At 43.0% G+C, this 17,315-nt stretch overlaps 1 protein-coding gene and 1 non-coding gene across 2 annotated transcripts; both read right to left on the reverse strand.

The window, feature by feature from the left end:
- Nucleotides 1-4,990: 4,990 nt before the first annotated feature.
- On the reverse strand, nucleotides 4,991-5,097 carry LOC148553455 (small nucleolar RNA R71). The gene has a single exon (XR_015893382.1). It is a non-coding gene; the product is annotated as a small nucleolar RNA R71 (small nucleolar RNA).
- Nucleotides 5,098-13,921: 8,824 nt separating this feature from the next.
- LOC148553456 (uncharacterized) lies at nucleotides 13,922-14,994 on the reverse strand. The gene is made up of 3 exons (XM_088494824.1): nucleotides 14,618-14,994; nucleotides 14,116-14,348; nucleotides 13,922-14,004 (listed from the first exon to the last, which is right to left on the reverse strand). Exons 1-3 carry the CDS (start codon nucleotides 14,992-14,994, stop codon nucleotides 13,922-13,924), a joined length of 693 nt encoding a protein of 230 aa, XP_088350950.1.
- Between the last annotated feature and the right edge of the window lie 2,321 nt (nucleotides 14,995-17,315).

A 17,315-nucleotide genomic window follows, 5' to 3' on the forward strand; every position in this document is an offset into this window, starting at 1 on the left:
ACACTTCTGAGGTGACAGTGGAAAGGTCTATGCTCATATACAGCATTATGAAAGGTGAGAATGTGAATGTTGGGGAGATGATTGCCAACAACATTAACAGGGTGCTGAAAAGCACCAAAGATAGCACAAGGCTAGCATTCCCCAGCATCATCCAAAGGCTGTATGATGAAGTAGGGGTGGAGAAGATTATTGATGAGGTGTTGGTAGAACAAGACAAGCCCATAACGGCCAAGAAGATGGCCAAAGTGGTGGCTGTCAACCCACTTGAGAGGAGAAGGGATACAGGACATGCTTATGTGCCACAAGGGTAGCGACAACAAGAAGAGGAACAACCACATCACCTAGCACTTCAACTACCACCATATCAACAATACCAACAATATCAACAATTTCCTGAAGGTTTTAACTAGGAGCAATTGCAGGGAAATATACACCAAATGAAGGGAGTCATACACCATTTGAGAGAAGATGTCAACCAACTCAAGGATAATCAACAACAACAATGGAACCAAGTGAACTAGAACATACAATAACTCCAAGGGATCATGGAATAATTGAAGGAGCAGCAAGATCAGATCAATTGGGGATAAATGCAAGGCAACCTCGGAATAATTCTGGAGCGACAACAAAGCCAAATAGAGAGCCTTGCTGAGTTTAGGCACCTCTATGAAGCCAGAACCATAGCAAGATGGGAGTATGACTGCTATGCACAGACAAAATTAAGCTACTTGTGCAATGCAGTAGCCAACATGAACCCCAATTATCCAACCTACATGCAGAAGATAGAGGAGCTCAGTGCTAGGCAGGAAGAAATTGCATATCAGCACAAAGAAAATGTAAAATCACACATGAGGAGGCTAGCATTCTGGAAGCCCAAGGACAAAAAGGCATAAGAAGGATCCTCCAAAAAGGATGATGTTGACTCCTCCCCCTCCAAAAAGAAGGACAAAGGAAAGGGGCCAATGAACTGAAGCTGCTCAAGGTTGTTGAGTTCCATGGTTGACACTCCTAAATTTCTGGATTTCTGTTTAGTTTCTTTATGTTTAACTTTCTGTTTGATAATAAATAGCAATGCTAGGATAGTTTATGTTTAGTGCTTAGTTTTATTTTATGCCTGAAGTCTTTTATGAGTCCTTTGAATTACCAGAAAGAAAATGCAATGTTAGTTCAAGTTCATCTACATCAATAAAAGATTAGTTTATTTCCATAAGAGTTGTTGTGAGTGTTACAAAAACAAGAATAAAAGAGACTAAGACCAAGTGGGAATGTTCAAAAACTAAGAAATAAGGAACCAAGTGTAGAACCTTGAATGAACTGGAAAGAAAATGAGTCATGAAGAACAACTAGGCTTAGAAGGTATGACAAGTAGGTGCTAAGAGGTGTTCCTTGAATATCTATAGAACCGAGAAGTAGTAAGTAATAAAGACCCAAGGCTCTGAGCATCAACTACTAGGATGAAAAGAAACACAAATTAGCTTGAAAAGAGTTATGAAACCTAGTAGATGCTTGTGGTGAAGATGTGTCAAGAAGAGACATGGGCAAGTAAATTCTTAGGGGTGTTTCAACACCTAGTACCCTAAAGCCAACTGGCTTGGGAGTGCTAATTGAAAGCCTACGTAAAAGGTTGTCTTGAGATAAAACATTTAGAGTCATGGTAAATGAAAAAGAGAAAGTGAAAAAGGAAAGAACAACCAAAAGAAAAAGAAATAACTCTTGCTACTTCAAGGTGACAATCAATAAAAAGGACCCCTGAAGCTTATACTTGGAATAACCTTCAAGAACCTAGGAGTTCTTTGTGACATTGAAATAGAAATATTCATGTGTTAAACACTTAGCCTCATCCTTAGTAATGTTGCATCCATTCAATGTCAAGTCTCAGTTTATCTAAAAACTACTCCAAGTGATTTGCTTAGGACAAGCAAAACTTAAGTTTGGTATTGTGATGACTTGCATCATCTACCCTTTTTTCTTGCATAAAAAAGGACCATAAAAGAGCATAATCTTATTTGATCATTGCAATTCATGCATTATTTGATGAATATTATAGTACATTGCTTTGAAATGGGTTTGTGTTGAATTTCAGGTGAAAAAGACATCAAAAAGGGAAAAAGAATAACAAAACAAGCTGGGCGTGTGAAACTGGCGTGCCACTTGGAGCAAATGCCATAAAAATGTATGGGCGTGGCACACCAGTTGCTGGGCATGGCACGCCAGTACTAAATTCCAGAAAGGATCCTCAAGCTATCTATATGGGCGTGGCACGCCAGTTATGAATTCCAGAGAAGCACATTTGAACATTTTACATGGGCGTGGCACGCCAGGAGCTGGGCGTGGCACGCTAGCACAGTTTTCCAGAAGAGGATGCCCAAATTCCTTACATGGGCATGGCATGCCAGAAACTGGGCGTGGCACGCGAGTGTAATTTTCCAGAGAGTAATGTTGAAGGCCACTAAAGGGGCGTGGCACGCCATGCTGGGTGTGACACGCCTAGCCCATCACATACTATGGGCGTGCCACTTGAGCCATGGGCGTGACATGCCAGTTCATCATTCCAGAAGAGATCATTACCTTGGCGTGCTACTTGGTATCGAAGGCGTGGCACGCCAGCTTCAAAAGTCACTTGGGCGTGCCACTTGAAGAGCCAGGCGTGGCACGCCAAGCTAAAAAGTATCACACTAAAAGGGAGTACCACTTGAGCATCAAGGTGTGGCACGCCAGTACAAGATTCCAGAGAACAACATTAAAGACCCAATATGCCGGGCGTGCCACTTGGTATCAAAGGCGTGGCACGCCAGCTTCAAATTGTCAGTTTGGCGTGTCACTTGAAGAGCCAGGCGTGGCACGCCAAGCTGGAAAGAGCCATATTGAAGTGGGCGTGCCACTTGAGCATCATGGCATGACACGCCAGTACAAGTTTCCAGAGAAAAGGTTGAAAGACAAAAAGGCTGGGCGTGCAACTTGGTGTCGAAGGCGTGGCATGCCAACTCTCAACTCTCACTTTGGTGTGCCACTTGAAGGACCAGGCGTGGCACGCCAGTCACTGGACCGAGGCAAAATACTGGGCGTGGCACGCCAGGGCGTGGCACGCCAGTTATATTTTCCAGAGGAGGAGTTAGGAGACCAACCATATGGGCGTGCCACTTGGTATCGAAGGTGTGGCACGCTAGCTACCATTTCTCACTTCAGAGTGCCACTTGAGCCTCAGGCGTGGCACACCAACTTCACCCATCAACAAGAAGACCTGGGCGTGCCACTTGAGTTCTGGGCGTGGCACGCCAATGAAGGAACCGAGCACACAAATGGGCGTGGCACGCCAGAACCTGGGCGTGCCACGCTAGTTCAGTTTTCCAGAGAGAAAGACCTAGCACACATAATCAGTGTGGCACGCCAAACCCCGGGCGTGACACGGTAGTTTAACTTTCCAGAAGCAAGAAGAAGAGGGAGAACGCTTTGGCGTGCCACTTGAGGTCGAAGGCGTGGCACGCCAGGCTACACAAATGCTTAAAGAACCCTAGTAATGCCACTTGGGCTTAAAGGTGTGGCACGCAAGAGACCCCTATGAAGGAGGGCCTGCCACTTGAGGAGTTGAGCGTGGCATGCCAAGCCAGATTTAGAGCTAGGCGTGGCACGCCACTGAAGCGCTAGTCACTCGCCAGCTGGAAGATCATGTTTATTGAGTTTCTTTTCCCTCCAAATTGTATTTTTTTTCTTTTCACTTTTGTATTTTCTTTATTTTCTATTGCTAGGAGTTAAGAAGTTAAGCTATTAGCTATAGTTAGATTTAATTTTCACTCTTTCATTTCTTCCATCTCTTGTACTTTTCTCTGAGCTATGAGTAGCTAAATTACCTCTCATTGAGAGAGGGAGCTCTGTTGTACTTGATGGATTAATGATAGTGAATTTCTTCTTCTCTTCATCTTCTCTTTGATTTTCAAGAAGGAATTTCATTTTAATGCTAGTGTTCAATCACCTTGGAAAAGGGGTTGAATGCAAAATGGGTTTTATGGGAACCTTGGAAAAGGAAACATGAAACCATGCTAGAAATCCCTTCTCACACTTGAGTAGGATCTGCATTTTGGTGTTTGGATATGGTGACATATAATCCTCCCTCTACTTGGACCTATGATGATGTGTGGTATAATCAGGGACCAAGCATATCTCTCTTCATGAGCAATTAGACCAAGGAATTGGCTATTGATCAAGATCTGAGAGAGTGAGTCCCCAAGGGATTGGGGCTCAATCAATCATGATTGCCAAGAGGTCAATGAGTTGCATGATTGAAGAGGATATGAACTGGAGTTAATCCAAAGAGACAACATCTCCTGATCTTAATGAATTCCCCTATTCTTATCTTTCACTTTTTTATAGTTTTCTTTATATTCTGCAAATCCCCATTCCCATTTACTTTTGAGTTATTTAAATTTCTGCACTTTACATCATTGTCATTTTTTATTCCTGCACTTTACTGCTTATATTTACTTTTGAGCCATTTATGTTTCTGCACTTTTATAATTCTGCAATCACAATCTATTCTGCTTAGCTTGACTAATTCACCAATCAATTAAAGTTGCTCAAATCTACCAATCTCTGTGGTTACGATCCCGCTCCACTGTGGGTTATTACTTCACGATAATTTTTGGTGTGCTTGCCAAAAGAATGGATTCATCATTTTTTTATGGGTGTTGAATTCCGGTCAAGCAAACAATTTTGACCTGAAGCCGTAGCTAGTTATTCTTGTGCAACAGAATTGTCAATATCATGGACTCCCTCAGGAAGATCCAAATCAGTTTATTTCTGATTTTCTACAGTTTTTTATACTGTGAAGCCCAATAGAGTGAATCCTGAGGTGTATAAACTCATGCTCTTCCCATTTGCTATGAAGGATAGAGCAAAGCTGTGGTTAGATTCTCAACCCAAGGAGACTCTGGATACTTGGGATAAGGTTGTCACTGGATTTCTGAATAAATTTTTTCCACTTCAAAAGCTGACTAAGCTAAGGGTGGAGGTTCAGATCTTCAGAGAGAAAGGTGGTAAGACCCTTTATGAAGCTTGGGAGAGATTCAAGCTATTGACTAGGCAATGCCCTCCAGATGGATATTTTTTTATGAGGGCTTATGTGAAATGTCCAAGATGCGCTTAGATAATTCTGCAGGTGGTTCTTTGCACATGAAGAAGACATCAGAGGAGACTACTGAGCTTATTGAGTTGGTTGCTAACAACCAATACTTATATTCCTCCAACAGAAATCCTGTGAACTCTGAGACCCCTCAGAAGGGAGGCATTTTGGAAGTGAAAGCTTTTGATGCTCTTCTTGCTCAGAACAAACTTTTGTCTCAACAAATAAATCTAATTACTCAACAGTTGTGTGGAATGCAAGTTTCAGCTGTCAACACCCAGAATACACCTCATGAGATCCCTTGTGACATGACAGGTAATTTTATACAACATGATAATTATAATTATGCTCAGTCTTCTTCTGAACAGGTCAGTTACATGGGGAGTGCTCTTAGACACCCCAATAATGATCCATACTCAAAGACCTATAATTAGGGATGGAGAAATCATCCAAATTTTGGGTAGAGAGAGCAACCTTGGAGGTCATAGAATTTTAATAATAATTCTCAGGGTGATTTTCAACAGAATTTTAATAACCACCAGTTTCAGTCATCTCAGCAGGCAACTCCTCAGTCTCAGAATACTACTGATTTGGAAGCACTAATGGCGAGTTTTATACATGAAACCAGAGCATCAATCAAGAACATGGAGATTTCGATGGGTCAATTAGCCACAGAAGTTAATGAAATTGATCAGAGGACTGCAAATAGCCTTCCAGGTAACACAACTCCAAATCCAAGAGAGGAGTGTAAGGCTATCACCTTGATAAGTGGACAAGTGGCAAGTACAGAAGCACAAGTTACTGAGGAGCCGGTTGAAAAAGAAGCTCCAGAGTAGACTGAAGACACAGTAGTACACACCCCTCCTAGGCGTGCAGATAACCCCTTCCCAGTCTCTCTTGACACTCATCCTACATTTCCTAAAGCTCCTGAGTACAAGCCCAAGATGCCATATCCTCAGATACTTCAAAAGGAGACCAAGGACAAGCAGTTTTCAAAGTTCTTAGAAGTTTTCAGAAAGTTACAAATCAATATTCCTTTTGCTGAGGTTTTGGAGCAAATGCCTCTCTATGTTAAATTCATGAAGGAATTGCTGTCAAGGAAGAATCCTTTAAAGGGAGATGAGATAGTGGTCTTGACTAAGGAATGTAGTGCCATCATTCAGAATAACTTTCCCTTTGAGAGCACAACCTTTGAGAAAGCGTTATGTGATCTGGGAGCTTGCATCAATTTAATGTCCTTGTCTGTGATGAAGAAGTTGCAAATCCAAGAGGAACAACCCACAAGGATAGCATTACAGATGGCAGACAAATCTCTAAAGCCCGCATATGGATTAGTGGAGAATATCTTGGTCAAAGTGGGTAAGTTCCTCCTCCCAGTAGATTTTGTGATTCTTGACACATGGGGAGGATGAAAATGCCTCTATAATTCTAGGAAGACCATTCCTAGCCACTGGAAGAGCTCTGCTTGATGTGGAAGAAGGTAAATTAGTGCTTAGAGTGCATAATGAGCAAATGGTCTTTCATGTCTTCAAAGATATGCATTTATTAGGTGAAGAGGGGAGGTGCATACAGACTGAGCTTATTAATTCAAACCTTCAAAACCCCCTGATGATGCACAACAAAATCTACAGCTCAAACCTCCTTTGATGACCATCAACAAAATTCCCCCTTACATCAAACCAAAGTTTGGTGTCGGGAAGGCATCATCCACGAGGGAGGAGGTTTCCAAAAAGAAGAAGGTACCCAGGGAATGGAGAAACAAAAAGATTCCCACTGAAGACTTCTACTATTTTTCCTTTGTTTTACGTGTGTTTTAATCATGCAGAATATTAGGAACAGGAACCGGTACATGATGCCAAGGCATCTTGGCTAGTTTCACAAGCCATTTTTAGTTTGTTTTAAGGTTGTTTCATGCATTTCTTAGGTAATAAGTAAGTATTTGGATGAGAATTTCATGCATGCCTTGATTCAATCAAATATTGTTATTTTGATGCATTTTCATAAGATTTATGCAATATCTACTTGTTGATTATAAATGATGCAAATTCTTGTAAATCTAGCAAAGCTTTGATGTATATGCTGATTGATGATAGGTGAAGAAAGGCAAGCAAGCAAGCAACAAAAGGCCAAGGAAAGGAGCAGAGGAAGCAACATTGGTGGCCAAAGTTGGCACACCAACGTTGCCTCAAACGTTGAGGAAAAAGGTGTGAAATGCAACGTTGGTGGCCAAAGTTCGCTCACCAACGTTGCTGGAAATGTTCTGCAGTTTTGGAGCCAACGTTGGAGGGAACGTTGGTAAACCAATGTTACCTCCAACGTCTTCGATAAATTTTGATTTCTGATGTTGGAAAAATTGGCTGCGACGCACACGCATGGGTGACACGCATGTGTGACAGTGGGAAATCGACAATACACACATATGCGTGGGTGACGCGCACGCGTGACAAAGCCAACGTTGGAGGGAGCGTTGCCAAACCAACGTTGAGTCCAACGTCTATGATAAAGAGTTCAAATCTGGAGTTGGGAAAATTTGCAGTGACGCGTATGCGTGAGGGCAAATTTTAGCAGTTTGATGCATACGCGTGGGTAACGCGCACGCGTGACTGCATGAATGTTGGTGCACCAACGTTGAGTCAAACGTTGCTGGCAATGCCCATAATTCATTTTTCAAATAACTTTTGACCTAACGTTCGCCCATAAATGTTGATACCAGCAACAGTATAATTGAGCACCATGTAGAATGCAAAACATTAGTTTGCCAAACGTCCCTCCTCAACATCACTGAGAGCCACTTTAACTTGCTTCAATCAAGGCCAAGGCCCACATCCAAGTACAATGAAGACTCAATTGAAGATGGTAAGGAGATTATAAATAGAGGAGTCTTTGAAGATTGAAGAGAGCTCTCTGGAGGCCCTGAGGGGGGCTCTGGGAGTTCAGAATCCTGATTTCATTTGCTTTGCATTTTTTCTTTAGTATCATGTACTTTCTTTTCCTTTTCTTTTCCTTTTCTTAGGCAGATTGGGATCTATGGGATCCATAACTAGAACACTCTGCAATTTACTTTCTTTGTAATTCTGTTTTACTTTCAATGCACTTTTCACTTTCAATTTCCATTCCCAGAGCTATGAACAACTAAACCCCTCTTCATTGGGTTAGGGAGCTCTCTTGTAATTCAATGGATCAATAATAGTTTTCATTTTTCTTCCTCTGTCTTTTCTCTTGATTTTGCTAGAAAGCTTTCAATCTTCATTCAATTGAACAGTTATCTCGACAGAGAACTTGTTCATATTTGGATTTCCTCTAAAACTTGAGAGAGGAATGAGGAAATCATGCTAGAAATGATTTCTCACATTGGATTAGGTTGGGGGTTGGATGGATATAGTGACATGTAATCCTACCAATACTTTGATCTATAAAGGTGTGTGGTATAATCAGTGACCAAACTTCATCTCTTCCCATAGGCAAGCAAGGCAAGGTCCTCCGTGATGGATGACTTGTGGGTGTTAGGCAACACATAGTGGGATAGGATTTGGGCCCAAGCTCTAGCTTCCACAGTGAGGAAGCGAGCGTCAATACTCTTGGGCCTCATCCGCTGTCGACCATGGATCCAAAAAGATTCTGTCTCAGCAATGACTCGGAGGATCGAGTCCCAATTAAATCCATACTCCTCTCGCTGACGTAAGACTTCTTGGTAGCCGTCCATGTCACTTGGCACTGGTAGAACATTAAGCACTTGCTGAATAGCCTCTTCTGAAACTGAGACTTGCTTCCGGCGCATGTATACCGATTGAAGAGAGGAAAGGTGGTAGTTAGTATAAAATTTTTCCACCCAAGAGAGGTTGATTTCCTTTGGTTTCCTCAAGAGAAACTCCCATCCTCGCTGTTCAATGCGGGGCAGAATATAAGGAGCAACCTTGTCCGGCGGAGCTAGTAGATGCTCAGGGTGATAGTTTCTTACGGCTATAGAAGGGAACTTAAGTTCACAGAAGCGGTTGGGGAACCTTGAAGAGTCTCTTGCCGGTTTGCCCTTGTCATTCTTATCAATAGGAGCGGGTGTCTTTCCTTTCTTTGATAAGGGTTTGGCTCCTATTGAAGAACGTGCCTTAGAATTTGATTTTTGGGGTGCCCTCTTTGCGGCCGGTTTCCTTCCTTGCCTTTCTTAGTGGCCATCCTAAAAAGGGAGAGAAAGAAGGAAAACATTACACCCAAGAATCAATTTGAAAAAACACATGCAAGTGAATTGTAATGCCCGTGGTAGATGTAAAAGCAAGGGTCATAACACTTGGCATGGGATGCAAGAGGGAGTAATGCATACAATGGCATGAGAAGAGTAGTCTCAAGCATCCATAATAAAGAGTAAGTCATATTCAATGAATGTTTAACTGGTAAGTATCAACTACAAGCACACAAGTTAGGCTCAATGTATTTAAGAGAAAGCAAGTGAATGAGGAAAGAGCAACAATTGAAAAGTACATGGCTAAATTGAGCCAAAATGGGATGTGTGCATTTCCTCGAACACTTGGCGTGCAATAATCAAGCAATGAGCAATTATGAGATACCAAACCAATTCAAAGCCCAAAATGGAACATCAATCATCACATAAACATCACACAATGGTAAAAGAGTCACAAAAGATCAAGTAATGCAAATTAAGCTCAAGTGCAACATCCATGGAGAAATAAAGGAAGAGTAAGCAAACAAAAACAAGAAACATCATCATCAAGTAAAAGAGAAACTAAGTAAGGCAATAAGAAGTATCTAATTTGAAGAAATAATGTAAGGAAAAAAATGGAAGCGAAGGAATGGAAGAAGCTAAACCTTGATGAGTATGAAAAAGCAAGGTTGAATCTTCTTTTTGTGAAGATGAGAGAGAAAATAGGAGAAGTGTAGCGCCACTGGGAAAGGGTGGTTGTCACCGGTGAGTGGCCGGAGACAATGGTGGTGGGTTGTGGAAGAAGAAGAAGAGAAGAGAAGTGATGGATTGAGAGTAGAAAGAAAGTAAAGAAGAGAAGGGGTTGAAAGAAAGGAAAACAAGGCAAGCGCGAAGGTCTTAAATTGACTCGCGCAACCAGCGCGCGCGCGCAAGGTGCGCTGGTGCGTCGTTGAGAGTGATAGCAGATGGCGCGGGCGCGTCAGTGGTGCGCGCGCGCAAGAGAGGTTGTGCCTCAGGCACAAAAGTGGCACAAAGTTAGCACAAGTCTCTGTTTTTTGTACCAGAGTGGGTCAGTGAGGTAGGCGCGCGGGCGCGCACCCTGCGCGGACGCGTGCTTGAGGTGTTTCGCCACTGGCGCGGACGCGCATTATGCGCTGACGCGTATGTTCTGGCACAAGGTTGGCCCAATTGTGGCACAACTCTCTGGTTTTTGTACCAGAGAAGTCATATTCGCCATTGGCGCGCGCGCGCACCGTGCGCTAGCACGTCGATGGGTAAATTGCCAGAGTGCGCGCGGGCGGCATGTACACGGACGCGTGAGTACCTGGCGCGAGTTGGGCATGAAGTGGGCATAACTCTCGGGAAATTGGCCCAAGAGTTGGGAATTGCTACCGGCGCGCGCACGCACTCTGCGTTGGTGCGTCGGTGCTCTTTTTGAAAGACAAATTGTTGTTTTCTTCACTTTTGCACACCCTATCTATAAGAACATTTTTTTCTACCCAATAAAATCAGCAAAACTAACATCCCTATGCACTCAATCAATCAACAAAAGATCCTAAAATTCACAAGAAACCAGAAATACTAAAAAGATGGTATAAACAAGGAAGATCTTACCATAGTGGGGTGCCTCCCACCAAGCACTTTTCTTTAACGTCCTTAAGTTGGACGATCCTTCTCTTAAGCTTCCTCTCCTCTTGGTGCATCCTCCAATATGTACACCTCTAGCTCTCTTGGGGGCTTGCAACCATGATACTTCTTCACTCTATGTCGATTAACCTTGAAAGTTGCTTCACTTTTGGGATCAAACAATTCCACCACTCCGTAGGGCTTCATCTCCTTCACCTTGAAAGGTCCTTCCCATCTTGAGCGGAGCTTGCCAGGCATAAGTCGGAGCCTTGAGTTGTAGAGATGGACGTCATCTCCCTCTTGAAAGTCCTTCCTCCGAATGTGATGGTCATGGACTGCTTTAGTCTTTTCTTTGTAGATTCGGGTATTCCCATATGACTCATTCCTCAAGCATTCAAGCTCCTCTAATTGTAGCTTCCTAGCTTCACCCACCATGGCTAGATCCATGTTGCACTGCTTTACCGCCCAATAGGCTCGATGCTCAATCTCCACTGGAAGGTGGCATGCCTTACCATAGACGATCCGGAAAGGGCTCATCCCTATCGGGGTCTTGTAGGCCGTCCTATATGCCCATAGTGCATCCCCTAACCGGAGGCTCCAATCCTTTCTTTGTGGATTGACCACTTTTTCCAAGATTCTCTTGATCTCCCGGTTGGACACTTTCGCTTGCCCATTTGTTTGCGGATCGTAAGCAGTAGCAACCTTATGCGTCACTCCATTGCGCTTGAGCAATGCTTCTACTTTCCTGTTACAAAAGTGGGATCCTTGGTCGCTCACGATTGCTCGTGGCGACCCATAACTACATACAATATGATTCCGTATGAAAGAAACAATGGTATTGGCATCATCAAGGCAGGTAGGCACGACCTCTACCCACTTTGATACGTAGTCAACCGCTAACAGAATATACAGATACCCACTAGAGTTGGGAAACGGTCCCATAAAGTCAATGCCCCAAACATCAAATATCTCGCAGAACAACATAGGTTGCTAAGGCATTTCATCCCTCTGGGATGCGTTTCCTGACTTCTGACACTGATGGCAAGACACACATAACCGGTTAGCATCCTTGAATAAGGTTGGCCTCCAGAATCCACAATCCAACAATTTTTTAGCGGTCCTTTGTGGGCCAAAGTGGCCACCACATTCGGACGAATGGCAAGCTTTAAGAATTGGTTGGAATTTGGATTCCGGGACACACCTTCGGATTACTTGGTCCACACCTCTCTTCCATAGGTGAGGGTCATCCCAAATATAGTATTTGGAATCACTGTTCAACTTGTCCCTTTGGTTTTTTGAAAGGTTGGGAGGGAAGATTCTTGCAACCAAGTAGTTTGCCATTGGGGCAAACCAAGGAAGGCTATCCGACACAGCATGCAAACTATCCAATGGGAATGAGTCATTGATTAGAAATGGATCAATTTTTAAATTCTCAATGCGGCTTAAATGATCCGCAACCAGGTTTTGAGATCCACTCCGGTCCCTAATCTCAATGTCAAATTCTTGCAAAAGCAAGATCCAACGTATGAGTCTAGGCTTTGACTCATTCTTTGTCAATAAGTACTTTAAAGCTGCATGATCCATGTATACCACTATCTTTGAACCTAGCAAATAAGATCTGAATTTATCTAAAGCATGAACAATGGCTAAGAGTTCTTTTTCGGTAGTGGTATAGTTAGATTGTGCTGCATCTAGTGTCTTAGAAGAGTAAGCAATGACATAAGGGAGTTTACCCTCGTGCTATGCAAGCGCGGCACCTACAGCATAGTTTGACGCATCGCACATTATCTCGAATGGCAACGTCCAATTGGGGCCTCGCACAATCGGTGCTATGGTGAGAACTTTCCTTAACTCTTCAAATGCTTTCACACACTCACTATCAAACTCAAAATCCACATCCTTTTGGAGTAGGCGCGACAATGGCAAAGTAATCTTGCTAAAGTCCTTGATAAAGCACCTGTAAAATCCTGCATGTCCCAAAAACGAGCGGACCTCCCTCACGGATGAGGGGTGAGGCAAAGTAGTAATAACATCGACCTTGGCCGGGTCCACAGAAATGCCGTCACTAGAGACTACATGTCCTAACACTATGCCTTGTCGTACCATAAAGGGACATTTTTCAAAATTTAAGACAAGGTTAGTGTCAACACATCTAGCTAGGACCTTGGCCAAGCTCTCTAAACAACAATCGAATGAGACACCATAAACGCTGAAGTCGTCCATAAAACTTCTAGACAATTCTCTATTAGATCGGAGAAGACACTCGTCATGCACCGCTGAAAGGTAGCGGGTGCGTTACATAGTCCAAATGGCATCCTTTTATAGGCAAAGGTGCCAAATGGACATGTAAACGTGGTCTTCTCCTAATCTTCAGGAGCAGTATGTATCTGAAAATATCCAGTAAATCCATCAAGAAAGCAGTAGTGAGATTTACCTGCCAAGCGGTCTAGCATCTGATCAATGAAAGGTAGGGGGTAATGGTCCTTTCGTGTGGCGGCGTTCAATTTTCTGTAGTCAACACATACTCGCCACATATTTTGTACCCTTTTAGTAACCATTTCACCGTCGTCCTTCTTGACCGTTGTGATGCCTGACTTCTTGGGAACGACCTGGACCGGGCTCACCCACTCACTGTTGGAAATTGGGTATATGATGTCCGCATCCAGTAATCGAGTGACTTCTTTCTTCACTACATCAAGGATGATCGGGTTGAGCCTCCTTTGCGGTTGCCTAACCGGCTTGGCTCCATCTTGGAGAAATATCCTATGCATGCACTTGCGGGGGTCAATTCCCACAATATCTGCTAGGCTCCATCCTATCGCTTTCTTGTACTTTCTTAGAACGTCTAGGAGCTTTTTCTCTTCTTCACTTGAGAGCTCACTAGCAATAATGACCGGAAACCCTTGGTTGTCCTCTAAGAATGCATATTTCAAATGAGATGGAAGGGGCTTCAGTTCACTTTTTACCTCAAGATGAGGTTCCTTTTCATCAAGCTCATGGGACTCATTCTTGGCAATTTCTTTTTCTTATTCATCCTCTTGGTCACCCTTCTCCTCAACAGTGGGGTAGCATAACTTGTCATGGTTTTCCTCTTGCACTTCTGCTACCACTTCATCAATTACATCGCATCGGAGCATAGAATGTTCTTCTGGAGGATGTTTCATGGCTTCCTCTAAATTGAACTTGATAGTCTTGTCTCCAACCCCAAAGGAATATATACCGGTGAAGGCATCTAGCTTGAATTTGGAGGTTTTGAGGAAGGGTCTACCAAGTAGAACGGAGGATGAGCTTCTATTTTCTATTGGAGGCATTTCAAGGATGTAGAATTCGACCGGAAAGACCAAATCCTTAATTTCCACAAGTACATCTTCCGCTATTCCCATCACTGTGATCACACTTTTATCGGCTAAGGCAAACCTTGCCGCCAACTTCTTCAGTGGAGCTAAATTTAACCACACATAGATAGAAAGCGGCATGATGCTAACACAAGCTCCCAAGTCACACATACAATCATGAAAAGTGTATCCACCAATACAACAAGACACTAAGCATGGTCCCGGGTCACCACATTTTCTTGGAATAGGTTCCATCAAGGAAGAGATTGAACTACCCAAGGATAATGTCTCCAATCTCCTATCCTATCTTTGTGTGTACACAAGTCTTTCAAAAATTTTGCATACTTTGGAATTTGTTGAATAGCATCGAGGAGCAGTATAGTTACCTCAACCTTTTTGAACACTTGAAGCATGTTCAAATCAAATTTCGGTGTCTTCTTTACTTTCTTCACCATGGAAGGGAATGGAATAGGAACGGACTCATCCACTATAGCTTTCCTCTTGGGTTCCTTGAGGTTTACTCCTTCTTCCTCATGTCTTTTATCTACCACCTCTTCTTTATGTGGAGCTTCAACAACTACCTCTCTCTCATGAACCTCCTCCATTCCCCTTGGAGGTATCTCTTCTAATGTAGTCCTCGACCTTAGAGTGATGGCGTTGAGACCGCTCTTTGGGTTTGGTTGGGGTTGGGATGGAAGGCTAGAAGAACTTGAGGGTTGGTTGGTGTTGTTATTGGAATTTGGTGGGTGGTTTGACATGTTCATCTTTGAAAGCAAGTTGGTGAGGTTAGCCAATTGAGTGCTCAAGGCATCAAATTGAGCCTTGTTGCTTTCATCTCGCTTTTCCATAGCGGCTCTAAGCTCTTCAACTTGATTGTTGGAAGATGGAGGAGTTGGGTTTTGATTTTGTTGTCTATGATGTGGTGCTTGGTACTTAGTGTAGTTGTTTTGGGTTTGGTTGGAGTGGCCTTGGTTGGCTTGGTAGTTGGTGTTGTTGTGGTGATATTGGGATGAAGATTGGTTGTTGTTGTGATGAGAAGGAGAGTTGTTCCATCTTTGGTTTTGATTGCTTCCTTGTGCATTATCTCTCCACCCTTGATGTTGACTACCACCTTGATGGTAATTGTTTTGACCTTGAGAAGGGTAAGGTGGACGGTTGTTGTAATTCACATTGGCTACCACAAGAGCATGTTCCTCTTGAATTTGATGGCATTGGTCGGTGTAATGTGTGGTGCTAGAGCACAAACCACAAATTCTAGGAGGGCCTTCAAGTTGTGCAACTGGAGGTGGGGCTTGGACAGCTTTGATGGAGTAGTATTCCCTTTGATCCCTTTGAATTTGTGTAAGGATGGTGGTCATATCCCCAAGTGCTTTGGTTAAGCTTGATTCAGAAGGTGATGGTTCTACCACACCCTTATGGGGGTTACTCCTCACTCTTTGTGTTGTGTAGATTCGGCAACATTCTTTATCAAATCCTAAGCTTCTCCCTCCGTATTGTTTTTCGAAAGGGGGCCACCACTAGAAGCGGTGAGCAATCTTCTATCCTCCGTACAAAGACCTCCGGTAAAGTAGCTAATGAGCAAGTTAGTGGTCATTCCGTGGTGTGGACATGACTCCAATAACCTCTTAAACCGAGACCAATACTCGTACAAACTCTCTTGGTCTCTTTGCATTATGCCCGAAATCTCCTTCTGGATGTAGTCGATCTTCTCCGATGGAAAGAATTTATCAAGAAACTCTCTTCTCAAGAAATCCCAATTAGTCACAATCTCATCCGGTAGCGAATAGAACCATGATTTTGCTTGTGCTTCAAGACAGAATGGGAAGGCAAAAACCATGATAGCTACCTCATCGGCTCTATGCCTTCGAGCCGTAGAACAAGCAACTTGAAAATCCTTCAAATGTCGGATGGGGTCTTGACCCGGCAACCCATGAAACTTAGGAAGTAGATTTATCGAGCTACTCTTCAACTCAAAGTTTGGATCAAGGTTAGGATACCTTGCTTGCAACGGTTGAAGTATGATATCTGGAGCTCCTTGCTCATGCAAAGTGATCCGGCGTTGCTCCGCCATATGTGGCTCACCTGTAGGATGCAAAGATGTATTAGTAGTGCCAACAGAAGAATAGGAAGTAACAGACTCCAAGTCACTCTCGGTAACGTCTAGTGATTCGGTGTTTTCCTCAAGAGAGGCCGAAGTACTAGGTGTATAGTCCAACCGCCGCCTAGCTTGCCGAGTGTGTAATAAAGTCCTTTCGATCTCGGGATCAAAATTGGCCAAGCTAGAGTTCGGTTGAGACCGAGTCATCAAACTTGAAAGTCATAGCATAAATGTAAAGAAAATCTAAACTATGGCTAAGTAATTAAAGAAGTAAACTATCTACAATATTCACATATTCACATAACCAATATCAAGGCATATGTTGCAACCATTCCCCGGCAACGGCGACAAAAATTTGACCGCTGTCACAGAAGCACCCAAAGATGTATTGGTAAAGATTCTCTTCAAGAAAACCGCGTTGTAGGTATAGCTCTACCAACAACAATCCTCGGGGGTCAAATTTAGAAGAGGGATTTGGTTGTCACAAGTTCAACCCCAATAGAATTAACCGAAGTATTCAAACCTCGGGTCGTCTCACAAGGAATGGGCAATCATGTGCTTCGACATTGGTTAGAAATCTGGGGTTGTGAGTTATAAGCATAAAAATAAATGGGAATCTTAACAAACAAGTAATCTTAAAATGCAACAATTAATTCAATCAACTGAACAAAACATAAGCACTTTAAATTAATAAACAACATTCCACTTAATTCTATTCTGACCCAAACAAGAAACTACAACTAGAGCAATTGGTTGAGAAAGTTGGTTTTCAAGTATGAATAATAAAGGCAACTCTTGGCTAGGCTCAGGAATTGGGATCACCATCCTTGTCTAACAACTATACCTTGACAATTAGAAGGAACCAAGCTCATTAAGTCTACTCTCAAGTCTTAAGTACGTGATATCTACTCCTAGACTTGAAGTACGTCAAATGGCCCTGATCACATCAACCCATAAGTCCCAACTTACCTACTAATTAGATTAGTA

The sequence above is a fragment of the Arachis ipaensis genome, chromosome B7 (assembly GCF_059453495.1).
Source record: "Arachis ipaensis isolate K30076 ecotype BB chromosome B7, ASM5945349v1, whole genome shotgun sequence".
Lineage (NCBI taxonomy): Eukaryota > Viridiplantae > Streptophyta > Magnoliopsida > Fabales > Fabaceae > Arachis > Arachis ipaensis.

Excerpts from the sequence above, each read along its gene's own strand:
- LOC148553456 (XM_088494824.1), bottom strand. The coding sequence starts at position 14,994 with ATGAACATGTCAAACCACCCACCAAATTCCAATAACAACACCAACCAA. Across the intron at positions 14,349-14,617 it reads CAAGTGTTCAAAAAGGTTGA|GTTAAATTTAGCTCCACTGA; the intron begins GGTAACTATACT and ends TATCTATGTGTG. Across the intron at positions 14,005-14,115 it reads CAAGCTAGATGCCTTCACCG|TGGTAGCAGAAGTGCAAGAG; the intron begins GTATATATTCCT and ends TAATTGATGAAG.